Source organism: Acyrthosiphon pisum, chromosome X, assembly GCF_005508785.2.
Source record: "Acyrthosiphon pisum isolate AL4f chromosome X, pea_aphid_22Mar2018_4r6ur, whole genome shotgun sequence".
Classification (NCBI taxonomy): Eukaryota; Metazoa; Arthropoda; class Insecta; order Hemiptera; family Aphididae; genus Acyrthosiphon; species Acyrthosiphon pisum.
Window position 1 is genome coordinate 70,500,531 of NC_042493.1, and position 15,912 is coordinate 70,516,442.

The 15,912-nt window shown below is 26.4% G+C and overlaps 1 protein-coding gene and 1 long non-coding RNA gene across 3 annotated transcripts; one reads left to right on the forward strand and one right to left on the reverse strand.

Annotated features, from left to right (window-relative positions):
- Positions 1-1,012: 1,012 nt before the first annotated feature.
- Positions 1,013-10,000, reverse strand: LOC100575408. The gene is made up of 7 exons (XM_003245493.4): positions 9,223-10,000; positions 8,846-8,998; positions 8,478-8,782; positions 7,453-7,737; positions 6,937-7,383; positions 3,745-3,997; positions 1,013-3,095 (listed from the first exon to the last, which is right to left on the reverse strand). The coding sequence occupies exons 1-7, from the start codon at positions 9,719-9,721 to the stop codon at positions 2,800-2,802; spliced, it is 2,238 nt and encodes a 745-aa protein (XP_003245541.1). The 5' UTR covers positions 9,722-10,000; the 3' UTR covers positions 1,013-2,799.
- Positions 10,001-10,097: 97 nt separating this feature from the next.
- Positions 10,098-12,523, forward strand: LOC103309845. Of its 2 annotated transcripts, none has more exons than XR_510859.3 (4): positions 10,098-10,512; positions 11,156-11,231; positions 11,299-11,515; positions 11,614-12,523. It is a non-coding gene; the product is annotated as an uncharacterized LOC103309845 (long non-coding RNA). The 2 variants fall into 2 exon arrangements; XR_001679733.2 differs by having other exon boundaries at positions 10,098-10,361.
- Positions 12,524-15,912: the final 3,389 nt, after the last annotated feature.

The following is a 15,912-nucleotide window of genomic DNA, read 5'->3' on the forward strand; positions in this document are numbered from 1 at the left end:
CTACAAAATAATTTTTCAAATTAAAATTTGATCTTTAAATGCTTATAAAAAAAAACCGTGACTAACGATTTTTAATATTTTTCATCTGCCTTTGAAACAATATACTAGGAGCCTTCTATTAAATTTTCAAGCTTTTTTATCCAACAAATAAAATTTCATGTATTACGGTTATTTGTTTAAAAGTTACACCAAAAACCAAATTCAATTTTGTGAAAAATCGATTTTGCGTAAAAATTCCCGTTTTTCCTTAATTTTTCTTTTGTTTTTCCCGGCGCTTTTGAAAACTACTGGGAAATTTAAATTTTGACCTCCCCAATGCACCAACGATATCCACTTTCTGATCGAACAAGATACTGAAGTTGAAAATCGTAGCATTATTTCGACTACTTATCGTGTACACAGACACAAAAAAAATAAAAAAACACACATCATTGTAAAATCAATACATTCATCGTTCCACTCAGAATCTTAAAATGCAATAAATAAGATTTCAACCAAATCGTTTTCCAAATTGAAAATAATTAAGAACTCTTGGATCAAGACCGTCTCCAAGACTTAACTTCAATATCGATAGAAAAAAATGTTTGTAAAAAAATAAAGTTTGATGAATTAATTGTTCAGTTTGCACAATTAATATCAAGAAAAAAATCAATGTAATCTGTTTCAAATAATTTATTTTTAATAAATAAATTTCGATTTAATTTTACCATCCCCATATTCATTGTCAAATGACTTAATACTTTATTATTGTTATACTTTTTTTTATAAATATTGTGTTAATGCTCCTTGACACATTTTGATACTTAAATTTATTTATTTCACATTAAAATTATTATATATTATTTCAACATAAAACAGTATAGATTTATCTTTTGTTTATTTAAACAAAATTAGACGTCCTAGGAGATTTTATGCCACGGGCTCCTCAAATCCTAGTTATGCCACTGTATGTAATTGTCTAGGCTCATAAAATATATATAAAAAGTACACATTAAATTCATATAAATTATAATTTATAAATCAGTAATCACAATAGTTTATTATTAATAATTAACATTCTTAATCATACATAAATCAGTAATCACAATTTTAAACAAATACATTCATAAATTATCATTAAATTGTAGTAGGTACACTATAATAATATTATCACACAGTTAAAAAAAATAAAAAATAATTACAACAACCAAGAAAATAAAACAAATTGGCAATGATTATGATATTACATGAACGAACAAGGAGATCATGAAATTCTTAAATACTTAAATTATAATAAATCTTAAACATAAAAATGTATTAACATCTATTGCGACTGATATTGTAAGTTTTATATAAAAAAATAATAACAACAATTCAATAAATATTAATTAATAATAATGAGTCACAATTATTGTACTATAAATTAATTTAAGGCAATGACTTTTCGCATTGTACATTATCAATCAAAATATTAATTGTATTTTTGTGAATAACAAGAGTAAAAAACGAATGACAAAATATTATTAATGTTAAGTAGTGAAAACAGTGATACCATTATTATGTTTGAAATGTAATGTTTTTACACTAAACATAACTTTATCACATAAAACAAATTTTAGAACTAATCAATTCATAAATGAACTATTAGCATAGACAATCAGATAATCAATAAAAAAAAAATTAATTTTTTCATAAAACAATAAGATAAATGTTTATTAAGAAATGTAGTCCATAGTCAAAGTAATCAATAATTAGAATAGAAACATACTGTTAATTTATTTTTCAAATTATATCCTTCAATTATTCATAGGTTATAAGTTGAGACTTATTTTTGAATATTAATAATAAATATTATATAAATAAATAATATTAATAATATTGCCTATATTTCTTAATGGAACATCATATTGATTGTCAACAAAATGTAAAAGTAAATTTGTATATCTATCTAAGAAGAGTCAAAGAACATTATTTGAATTAATCTTCAGCTAGTTAATATTTTAAAAATTAGTTAATAAGACACGAATTTCAAAACTTACTCTAAACATATTATGTTTAAGTTATTTTATCTTAAATCAATAACATATGATATGCACACCATTGATTTTTAGATTTTATTTCCACACAAAATAAATCACAGAATATATTATATATATTTTTTTAAATAATTTAACAATTTTTTTACACTTAAGTATTGCAATAGAATATTCAATATTTTGAAATTGCATTGTATAAACTCTAATTTCATAAGACATTAAAAAATCTAGTTTAAGTTTTTGAAATAAAACTCATAAAAAAGTGTTTGTTTGAATATTATATAAAAATAGGTTTTTGTTAATTTATATGAAATAATGTATTTATAAGCTATTTAAATCTAGGATTGGACTAAAAGATAGAAGCGATTATTGTTTGAAGTTTTGAATAATACAATACAATGATCAATAATTTCTAACATCATACATAGACCAATATTATTATTGTTTACATTAATGAAGTAAGTTTGTGTGAAAATATTTTTAGATATTAATAATATTGGATATTTGTGTTCTATTTAACTAGGTAGATATTTTAAACATTTAAATGATTATTAGACTTAAAACATTTATGATATCTGTCTGTATGTAATAATTAATTTGGTTTTTATTGATACTATCAAATAATATACGTTTCTTAATAGTTGTAGAACTCACTAGTAATGACTTAAATGTCAAAACACATATACTTAAACCTATTCATCATAAATCAGAGTCTAAAATTACAATAGTTAATTTTTTATACGTATTAAAATTAAAACATTTTGATACACAATTATATTCTGTATTACTCTGTTTTTCGCGACTGAAATATTGTTGATGGTATTTGTTTACTTGTAGAAAGCATTTCATTTTCTATTGGAATGTCCATAAACTTATGCGATGATGGGCTAAATTCATCTTCATGTGTTTTTGAAATTATTTTATTAATTGTTATTTGACTTTTAGATGAAGATTGAAAAAATGTCTGAGGTGTGAATTCTTGATTTGTTTGATTATGTAACCCAAGTTCAAATAGATTTTCAGAAATATTTTCTACTTTCGGTAATAATGGATTTGTGTTTTTCAAATTCACAAAAGGACCTGTAAACATAATATAAATATTTTAATGTATATGTTTACATTTTACAAAATAGTATATCATGTGATAATTTAATAACTACTAAACAAATTTACATTTAAATCAAAATTATAGATAAAATATTCTTACACAAATAATATCTTATAATTGTTTTGAATGATTACCTCAATAACATTTTAAATTATTTTATATAAATTAATATTATTCATATTACCTAGTGAATAATAGAACATATAAGTGAAGACATTTTTATCAAGAAACACAATTTGTAAACATAAGAAACCATTTAATGTTTATAACAGCATTGAAGGATCAATAAAAAAAAAAGGTAGTTTTTTCCAAGTAGTCAAATGGCTGTATAATAACACGAATTTGATTGAAAAACATGCTCTTGTACTTCCAATAGTATTCAGGCCTCATTGATCATAGAAACATAATTTTATTTTTCAATAATCAAATTTTATAACTCATATTACTGCCTAATTCCTATCATAGTTTATGCAAAATTTAAATAATTGTAAAATGTGCACAAGTGTTGGCATGTCATTGTTGGTACTTGATTTATGTTGAGGTTAAATATGCCACTATAAACCAGTTTCTATTGTAAACATAAAAAATAAATAAATAATAATAATAAACGAATGGTCTTACGTTTTTTAACGTAACTTGGATTACGAAATTTTGGATGTTTTAACCACCCAATAAGATTAACATTATTATGTTTTCTCATCCAAACTCTATTTTCTTCATTATCAGAATATAAACCATCTTCAGTTCGTTTTAAACAGAATAATGGCCACAATTTGTTACCAAAAAATGTACCAAAATATTCAGCACATACTTGTCTTACAGCTTCTTCAGTTAAGATATTTGAACGACTTCTTATTAGAAATTTTTTACATTCCTGCAACACATATTTACTTATTAAAACATATTTATATAAAATATTTTTAATATTCAAAATTCAATATAATGTGCAACTACAAAAAAAGTATTCATTCATTCTTGAATTATCTATATATCTTATGATTTATGAATTAATTGTTTGAAACCTATATTATAATAAAATGTACCCACAAAATTAATATATGAACAAGTGACAACACTTATTTTAGTACAATAATAAATTGTACCAAATATAGAACATTTAATACATAATACAAAAAACTCTGATATAGTCGATAAGAACAAAAAGTCACTAATGACAAAAAGTTAATTGTTGGGAAAAAATATTTAAGGTTTTTCATTCAATAAAACGATCTTACCTATCTTATTTTTGATTTAATAATTGAGTTTTTTAATTTTTTGAGTATTGAGCCAATGGCACTTGAAAATAATATTAATAGGAAATTTATTATTTATAAAAAATAATAGATGTAAATGTACGATAGTCACAAAAATTACCATAAGCTGGTTCTTCCAATAATAGTTTTGTAACATATTTAGGCTGATAGATTTATATAAGTAAATGTCACTAGTGACATGTTTGAAAATAGTAAATTATTATTTATTAGTACATTTCTATTTTGAACCAAATAATTGTAATCTTATAACAATATTAATATTTAACTAAAAAAAGATTTATTAATTTAATCCATATTATAGTGTACAGTATTATTTTTTATAATACTTATAAGTTACAGTATTTTTTCTGATGGATTTCACACAGATACTTAAAGTAGGAAAAAAAAATTATGATTAGTTCAACAAAAACAATACACTGTAGTACAGGGGTGACCAAACTTTTTTTGATTAAGATCTACTGAGGGTATATTTTTTCTTTTAGGATCGACTAATGTAAAAAAATTATTTAACATTAATACTAAACATACTTATATAAATAATATATCATGGCCAAATGAAGACTTACGTGCTTAAGTCTAAACCTAACCTACTCAGCTTTTATAAATTTCCTGTGAGAAAATGCCATTTCACACTAACAGGTTAATCCGAAATATATGTATTTATATGAATCTAATAAATGACAAATGCATAAGAATAATTAATAAATTCTAACAAGGGGAACTTAGAAATCGTCCAAGATCGACCAGTCGATCGCGATCGACCGTTTGGCCACCCCTGCTGTAGTAAGTAAATAATGATCAGTAATGATAACAAATTATAAAGTAAAACACTTTTTAAAATAAAATGTAACAAATATAATTAAAATTGAATATAAATTCATAGACTTGTCAATCCATGATGGAATTCAAAGCATAGAAAAAGCAGAGCCTCAGTCCCATCATTTACTGTATAGTATTGGTTAACCAATTTTAAGACAGCAAGAGATCTAATACATTTTTGTGTTAAAAAAATAACAGAATGTGTTATATTAATACTTGAACTAGTTTATCTTATACAAATTTAAACATAAGTATTTTTATTATCTGTAGAAATATAATGATAAAAAATACTAATAATACTGATTTTATTCTTTGATTTTTTTTTTTTTTTTTACTTATAATTATTACTTTTAGTTTGTAGGAAACTTAATCAGAAAAAAAAGTACTGATACTTATAATTATAAAAAGCAGGGCTTTGCACCCGAACGTAACCCGAAACCGGAATTAACCCAAATAGTTAGCATAACCCAAAACCCGTATATACAAAATCCATTGAAAAAATTAACACCCAAAAATCACCAGAAATAACCCGAAACCTGAATTTCCATTTGGGTTTACCGGAAACCCGAATTATTGAAAATTAAGTGGCATATAAATTTGTGTGTATTTTTTGTAACTAACGGGACTAAGATGATAAGAAGATAGTAGTGTAAGTTTGTAACGGATAACTCAATTTTTTTTTTTGTAACTAACAATAATTAATTAAAAATTAAAAAAGACCTTGATGCTAGATGATTGTTTTATTTTATTTCACAATATTCAATAATAGATAATAGTAATTGTGTTGTTGAACATTCTTAATCAAAAATAAATATAACTTTCTTCTGTAGAAGAAGGACTGAGTAAGTACTAAGTAATAAGTAATAAACTAATAACTAATAATTATTAATATAAAATTTAAATTTTTAATATTTTTCATTATATTTACTTTAAATATAAAATCAGATTACTATTTAAAATTTGCATTGAAAATCTCCTGTTAATTGATATTCAACATGGGTTTTTTTTTTTAACACCAGAATTAACCATAATTTACCTGAATAAATGTTCATTCAACCGTAACCAGAAAAGTGTATTAACCCATAATACGCGAATTCAATAACCCGAAATTTCTTTCAACACACAAAACCCGAAAAAATGATTCCGGTGCAAAGCCCTAATAAAAAGAGATATGTATATAAGTTTGAAAATATTGTACAATAGATGATATAAATAAATTTGTATGTAATAATGTATTTCAGTTAAAAGTTAAAATTGGTTCAATATTACAATTGTTCAATTCAAGATAGAAATCTAGAAATAATTAATAATTTACTATTTTGAAAAAGTTCCATTAGAAAGTTTTACTAAAAATTATAATCAATCAATCTAAATACATACAACAACTGGGAAAACTAACTAATGGGTATCTTCATGCCCATTATTGATTATTATGATTAAATAATTACTTTTTATCAGTGTCATTACACAATTATTACTAATTATTAAAAAAAAAAAAAAACAGATAATTAAAAAATATGTCAATTATTAAATCAGTAGGAAGTTGAGAATGAAAAAATCTTAATCCACAACATTTAAACTTTTTGCCATTAGTGATTTTTCATGCTAAGCCAACAAATTACATGAATTTGTACAAAACAACTAATAGGAATTTTCAAACTATATTATAGATTAAGTTAATTTAAACAAAAAGCATCACTAAAAATCATATTTTTCTTACCCTTAACAAATAAAATAACCTATAAGTAACTTCAGCTTGCACAGTTATCATTGCTTCATCAGTTAAGTCTGGATTTGGATTATCTTTATTACATTTACTATTGATTTCATCCATACAAATTTGTATAGATCTCTTTGTAATAACTAAATGGCTATTTCTTTTACTTAGTGGAATTGGAAAAATTTTTGAATTAGCAATTATTTCACTATGAATTCTAGATACAGATGGACGAGTAAAAGGTATACGGGTAGGGAATGAAGTTGGACGTACAGGAGGTGGTGTTTGTCGCGGTAAAGTTTGTCTTGGTAAACTTTGTCGTGTGGAACTTTGCCGAGGGGAACTTTGTCGTGGTGATGTCTGTCGTTGTGTAGTTTGTCGCGGGGATGCATTTCGTGGTGAATTATTTCGTGGGCCTGGAAGTCGAGGAGGTGGCAAATTTCTTATTACCTGTGAATATAAATTAAATTAATAAATCAATAATAATAAATATTTTAAATTTAATCATGTTTAACTTACTTGTGATTGAATATTTACAGGTTTTAATATTAATCTATAATCAACACCTCTTTGTGGGGATGATACCATAGCTGCTCGATAGTTTGATGGTAAAATAACTGATCGAATAGTTTGATGTTGTCCAATTCGTATATTATTCTCGATATTCGGTTGTGAATTATTAAGAGTAAGTATAGTTCCAGGTTTTTGAGATATTGGAATTTGCATATAATTTGTATTGTGCTGTTGAATATTTGAAACTGGAGTACTTGATGTGCTAGGTTTACTATCAGTTGAATTAATTCCCTTAAGAATAAAAAAAAAATAAATAAATATCATCATGAAAGTTGTATCCTTAAAAAATAATTAAATAATACCATGTTTTGACAGAACATTTTTATACACAACACAATATGATAAATAAATTATTAATGTACCTCTATTAAAATACACTAAATTATATTTAAAACGTAATATATTATAATATGTTGCATATATATAGGAAGACTGTACTTTTTGTAAACTGTTTGTTCAAGTTGTGAAAATATAATTAATACGGTATGCATAGAGCTTTATTTAATAAATAGGAATACCTACCTAATAATAATAATAATAATAATAATAATAATAAGTCTAAAAAATAGTATTGATTTTGTTTTCAAAAAAAATATTAATTAGGTATCCAAAAATGTTAATATTTAATTCTAATTATTAATGATATTAATTAAATAAAAAAAGACAACTTTCTATGTATAATCTATTATCAGTATTTAAAAACCAAATAATTAATTATTTCAAGTGTTTAAATATTTTGTTCTGCCTTTAAATATTAAAAACAATTAATTAATACTTTCATAATCATTAAGTGTTTTATATAACTATAACAGAATTTATATAGGTAAATTTCTAATAATACTTTTTACTGTAAAAGTAAATAAGTGTTATTAGACTAATAAAATATTCTGCATGAAAAAAATCCCCAAACAATTTTTTTTTATCTAAAAAATTAATTAATTATTTTATATACTTCTATAACTTTGTCTTACTTGGGTTGCATTTATTGAGTTTAGAACTAATTTACAATCAGAGCCTTGCTGTGGAGAAACAGTCGTTCGGTAATTTGATGGCAAAATTACTGAACGAATTGATTGATGCTGAGATTTTTGTTGCTGAGTATCAACATTAGATCTTAAAGTGTTAGTAGATAATACAGTCCCAGGCTTTTGAATTAATGGTATTTGCATATAATTTGTATTAATTTTTTGTAAACTTGATATGGGGACATTTTTAGTGCGGGACCAATCATTTGATGTTAATATATAACTTGTGCCAGGTTTTTGTTCATTCAGCTCTAGAATTATTATTACAAAAATTAATTGATTATTTGACTTATTAATTGTATTTAGATACTTACTAGGTCGAAAAGAAATTTTTGTTGTGTCATTGCCTTTTATTTGGCTGTAGTATGTAGCATTCAATCTAGGAAAATTTACACCAGTCCTTTGAAATATTGGAGATGTACATGTGGTAACACTAACTGTTCTAGACACCGTAACACTTGACCCAGCTAAATTAATACATAAATATATTATAGCAAACAATTTTAAAAAATGTCTCTAGGTATTAGGTAAGTACTTCAACTATAAACACTATACACTATTAACAATAGTGAATATTGCAATGAATTAAATTGGTAGATATGAAAAGTTTATTAAACAATACAATGTTAGATAAATCAAGAATATTCTGTGCATAAAACCTTCTTGATTTTATGAAATATTTTTTACTCACAATTGTTTTTGGTGTCAATTGAAAGGCTTGTTATAGAAGATTGTGTTCCTAAAGGTGATTTAATATTAGAATTTGTTTTTTGAGTACTTGATGTTAAAATGTATTGTGCATTAGGTTTTTGTTCTCCGGCTACAGTGGTGGTTACAACATTGTTCATCCTGACAATATGAGCACCAGATGGCAACATGTAAGTAACATTTGACTGTTGAGTGCTGGGCGACACGATATGCTTAACATTGTTTGTGTTCACATACTGAGGTATAGTTGTTCGAGTATTTGACTGGACTACATACTGTTGGGTGACGGGTACCTGTGAACTAGCAACGAGGGTGTAGTTGGTAACAGGTCTCAGGTTACTAGACGTCAGCACATAGCTATTGGTTGGTGGGGAAATTATTGTAGACGCCATTTGAGTTGTTTGTACTTGACAGGTGACTGCCGTCGGTGTAGGAAACGCAGAAGAGATACAACAGCTTGGTCGTGGATTTTTTTGATCCATCTCTTAGGGTTAATATCAAATGACAGTGGATATTGTATCCACCGAGAGAGCTGATTCGGACATAGTAGTAAAATCAAAATTAATACAAAGAAAAATAAATACGTTGACCAAGTATGGTCGCAGACGTTGACTTCGTGTGTGTCGAAGACGTGATCGACGGGCGTTCGAGGCAATAATAAATGGTTCAAAAAATTCGAAAAGTCCGAATGAAAATGTTGTACGAAATCGACTTATACTGTAGCCATTTGAAATGTTGTAAGTAACTTGCACATGACCGATACTGGTATCACACGTTGTGGTGTTGTTGATAAGAGGCTCGTCCAATGAAACGACGTCGTCTCGAACGTACCGGCAATTATCGTAGCATAGATAAATATAATATTGATAATAACCGGTGCGACTACAACAAACTGCAGTTTTGCAATTATAGAGAACTATGACTTTTCATCAACCAAAGTCGGCGCTGCGTAAAAAAATAATGTCGAAGAATTGCTATAAGTACTCATTTTTTATAGCTGTTGGAAGTGTGACTCTTGAAAATAAATAATATACGATAAACAAAAAAGAAACCGTAAGATTATTTTACATCACTTTGGTCTTTACGTCTGAAGATTTGTCTCTACTCATAATATTATAGTAGGTACGAGGTACCTATATAATATATTGTATTGTACGAAATCGGAGAAATTTCCTTGTATTGTATTATACAGACTATTGTGAGTAGCCTGTAGCCCGTAATGCAATATTATGGTATATTGCAAGTTAAAATGATTATAATATCTATTATCTAGGTAAATATTAAAATATGTTATATTAGAACAGTAATGTTTTACTGTCTCTCTCTCTCTCTTTCTCACTCAGTGTTCATACTACCGACCTCAGAGTATTAAGAACAATAACCTTTATATTTTCAGTGCTATATGGTAGTGTTTCTTAACCTTTTTATTGTGGAAACCTCCTTTTTGAATTTCATTTTTTTAGCAACATCCCCAAAATATATTTTTTTATATACTTGTACAGAATATAGATTTTTATTAATAATCAATGACAATAGTAAAAGTACTGTACATTATACACAACATAAAATACATATAATATTATAATTATTTTTGATTAAGAAACGTATTAAATGTTAAGTTTTATTTTATACACGACCCTAAAAAATAAGTTAGCAACCCCCATGTTGAGAAACACTACTATATAGTATATACATATTTTGAGATTTGAATGTTTGTATCATGGTTAATGAGAAAAATATGTTAAGTTTACGACTTTTTATTTTATACAATTTGTGGAAAATAAATCTGTTGATAAATAAAAAATATGTAACAAACATTTTAAATTGTTTTAAAACTCACCTTATTTATTTTATATTATAAAGCACATATTTACTTGTATAATTATTAATTTATTATTATATCTATGAATCAACAGGAGGCATTAGATGTTGCTTACTATACTGCTGTAGTTGTTCTTCTATGAATGTTGATAAACCAAAAGATTCTGCATAGTAAGAAATATTTAATTGAATTTTAAGTACCATTTTACATAATATTAATAATTAACTTACATTTTAGATGTGATATTTGGATGTAATTCTGAACATTGGATGAGATCAGACAAAGAAACTCTGATTAGAACCCATAAATTATGTTCTAAACATTTCACGAAGAATTTCACAAAAAATCCAAAACAAAATAGACTTGCCAAATGCAATTCTGACATTGTTTGAAACAATTTTCTATTTAAACCGAAAATTCAGCGCATGTGTCTAATTCTCAATATTCACACTTGGTAAGTAAAATTATAGAATTATTTATTCAATTATGTAATTATTATGATGTATTGTTAAAATGTTCTTATTTCTTTTAAAATTATTTATTTGGTTTCAGAGTCGTATCTGAAGTGTCGATTGAAACCGTTTCTTCAGGTGCTCAAACTCCAAATTCTTTATCTGCCAAATATTTCCACAGAATCGTTAATTGCAAAAAAAACCTTTCCGATTTTCTCAGCTCAAATAAAGAAGTTTGAAAAACAATATTGGTGAAGAGACGTTCAGTAGATACAACTGTTCTCAACCATAGGGTCGCCAAAAAATTAGTTATAATAATATTATTAACATATTAAGTAATATGAGTAAAAAAAAAATTAATTAATTAAGTGTAATAGAGTTTCTTTTATTTATGGAAATTGATAATATTGGTCTTTATGTAAAAACCTTTATAACTGGTCAAGGATTATTTTGCCAAGATTATTTTCAACATTTCCCTGGAGCAAATTGTATGGAGACCTTGATCAAACTTTACATAAAATGAATGACTAACCTCTATTAATATTTTCAATGTAATAAGTCCTCATCAACAAAATATTTTTAAATTATATTCAATTGTTGTACAGTAGATTATAGATTATAAGCATTTAAGTATAGTAGAAAACATGCTTTCACAATTTCACATACGTATGTGGATATTTAATAAGTATTATTATTATTATTATTAATAATATGTAATAAGTTTGGAGAAACATGTTTGTGAAATTTGTATCAATTATGCTAACTATCTTAAATTATTAGACTGGTCTTTTTTACTATCTTTCTTTAAATCTTATTCTTATTCTAACAACTCAGCTTACTTAGTTAATTAGTACACCCCATGACAATTTTCACTATTATTCTATAGACTTAGAACATATTTTCTGGACAATTTTTGCAATAGAAGATGTTGTTATGCCTCAATTAAAACATTTTTTTTTATTAATTTTGTAATATTGTGTCATTTATGAAATTAATTTTAATTTTTTACCTTTGACTGTTGTATGAAAGTTTATTTTTAATTTTGTGACTGCGATTTTGTGAATAATATTAACTCTAGAATTACGAAAACTATTATTATATTTAGCAGTAAAACTATAACTTATTGTATAATATAACTGACTATAAGACAGTATATATATGTGTGTATAAATAAAATATTCTTTATATGAAGGAAAGTTCGTAATTATAATTATAATAAGTCACAAAAATGTTTTCTTCAATGAGGCATACTATTGGCTAAGAATGCAAGACTGTTTCTCAAATTTAACAAATACATAGATTACCATCTTAAGGAGGGTCTTTTTTAAAATGAGAACCAACTTTTATACTTTAAATTAAGCTGATTTTTTACTTATTATTCTAAATAATAATTGAAAATATAGCTCTTATGTATATTTAGAAATTCAAATAATCAGAATTTATACATTATTAAAGGAAAAAATGGGTCTGAACAGAATGGATAAATCATATTGGATAAATATTAACATAAAATATAATTATTGATTTCAATTATGGTTATTACAATACATTTGCAAATATATCAACTAAATATAGGGGTGTAGAGTAGTGCGCATATAAGCGTATGGTAAGGTTGCAGTGAAATTTAGAGCTGGCCGATATGAAACTGTCATATTTACTTTGTGAGATGCAGCAGTGGTAGGTGACCATCTAATAGATGATTTTTTAAAGAATTTATGGTTGCAGCGCCGAACTGGTACAAGTATAAACCATATTAACGATCAGCACAGATTGTTTATCTAATTGGTTGAAGATGGCTGATAACCACCGAGAAGCAGTGCAACTGCCAAAACAATAATTCTCAATCAGCATATGAACTAAAAATTATTTCACTAACCAAATTAATGAAAGTCACTATGGTCGTAGCTAAGACAAAAGTGATGTACCAAATATAAAAGAACAAAGTCCAAGTCTAATGACAGAAATGAAATGAGAGATGAACTATGTTACTTTCATGCCAAGTTCAAAGATAAAACAAGGATATGTAAAGGCTCTTGGAGATAAATGCACTCGAGCAACTGCAATGTGGAAAACTAAAAAGCAAACAGGTTGAAGTGATGACTGGTTATGCAGACACAACTTTATCCACTTATAAGTACCTGAAATCAGAAACAAGCTTGAGTACTTCGTTGATAACGGAGGCTGCGTCAATTATTACGATTGAATATTATTATTTATTATTTATGGTTAATTACTCCTAAAATTGTATATAACAATATTCAACACCTTTATTACTTTTACTTATTTAAACTTATATTACTATTCAATCAATAAATTCAAATTAATTTTTGAATTTAAAATTTTTCTCATAAATTGTTTTATTCTAACTTATAAAATACACTATCTTATTCTAGGCGCCCTTAAATTTTTTTTACTACTACTACTAAAAAAAAAAAATTTTTATATAAATTAAATTAAAATCACTTTTAAAACTTTCCCAAATATTCTTTATTTTCATATAACTCAATTAATTTAAAATCACTTAAGATTTTCTCAAATATTTTTTTTATTTTCATAAATTCTCTTCTAACATATTTTATATTTAATCAACACTTAAGGACTTATTCTTTGCCTATACAAAAATCCATTTATAACTCAATTATTTTATTTAACACATATATAAGGTCATATACTGCATTTGAATTATGTGTCGTAAATATACATAATAATACATATATCATATGATGCGGTTTTATCGATAGGTTAAAATATATAAAAAATGTTTGTACCTAGTTTTTAATATACTGCATCGTGTTTAATAAAACTTGGGTATTCGTTAGCTGTACCTCACCCTTTTCTTAGAAATTGTATTAATCCAATTATTACTTATTTCATATTTGTAAATCTGTTTATTCACTGCTCGTCTGTTTCGAGGGCCTTAACCTGCAGATCTCTTAACCTGTTCAGTTGATATTTTATGTTATATGTACACTTTATTTGTAATGTGAATCCAAGGCCAACTTAGTCTACTTCATGATAATTACTATTGTTATTAATATTAGTTATATTAGCTATTACGTAGTAAGCTGGCTTGCTACACACAGATAAGGAATAAAATCATAATTTATTAAAACAGCACGCAACAAATGGTACAACCATTAATACTTATGGTACACAAACTTTATCATTAAACCTCGGCTTACGTCGATCATACTGAAGGCCATTTTTCATCGCAGATGTAGCAAGAACAATTATAGGAGCAGACTTATTGAAAAATGTTGGTTTACTTGTAGATTCAAACAATAAGAAACTATTATTAACAATTTAACAAAAATAGTAACTAGTAAGACAATGTTCAACAATTGAATACTCAAATATTACAATTAAAACTGTGCAAGCAGATCATCCATATATAACTATATTATCAGAACTTCCATCAATCACTAAACATTTTTCTAAGTCAATAGCTATTAAACATTTAAACATGATGTTTTTCACTACATCACAATAACTGGAACGTCTTGTAATTTAAAACAACGATGTCTACCACCTGATAAATTGGCAATAGGTAAAAGTGAGTTCAAAAGTATGGTAGAACTAGGAATTTGTCGAATATCAAGCAGCTCATGGTCAAGCCCTTTACATTTAGTGGAAAAGGCTGATGGCGCTTAAAGATTATAGGGCACTAAATAGCAAGACCACTGCAGATCCAGTACCATCAACAATCACGATAATCGAATCAGAAATCAACAATCACGTGAATTCAACTTCAAGAACAGTTGTTATGTTAACAATCTCTTAGTGACAACCCGGAAAAGGAAACGAGAGGGTTAAGATTCTGATGTAGACGAGGCACAGACTCAATGGTTTACACTAGCTACTTACCGGGTCATTCAAGTGTCAGGTCGAATATTAAAAGTTGAATCCGAAGACCCTGCAAGGAAACTTGGTAACGACGAATTCAAAGCCACCAAATGTATGATAGATGCTTCGGCCATTTTTATCGAATGGTTGCAACGTTGGGATAGGGAGTTAGACAAAACAAAAATGGCTGTATGCCTCTTTGCTTTTGTCTTAGACGTACAGTTGTCCATCCTAATGTATCTTTGAAAAACATCAAGCTTGAATTTTTACATCCTAATATACGACGTCACTAGTTCAGCCTTTAAATATGGGTGTTATCATAGTTTTCCAAAATGAAAAGGTTAAGTATAGAGCAAGATTTACCATAGACCTTATTTTTACCTGTTCACTTCGGGTGGAATTTACAATCCCCCAGATATCTGTGCCCTGTAGTATACATGAACCCGATCCAGTGTTGCTTCTATATTGTTCTATTGCGCTATAACGGTACCATAGACCTATAAACTAATGGACAGCGCATAAAGAGAGAAGTCAGGGGTACGATATAGAGTGAGCG

Coding starts and splice junctions, on each gene's coding strand:
- LOC100575408 (XM_003245493.4), bottom strand. CDS start 9,721: ATGGATCAAAAAAATCCACGACCAAGCTGTTGTATCTCTTCTGCGTTT. Junction 8,999..9,222: donor AATTGACACCAAAAACAATT/GTGAGTAAAAAA, acceptor GTATTAATTTAG/CTGGGTCAAGTGTTACGGTG. Junction 7,384..7,452: donor CTGTAAATATTCAATCACAA/GTAAGTTAAACA, acceptor TTATATTCACAG/GTAATAAGAAATTTGCCACC.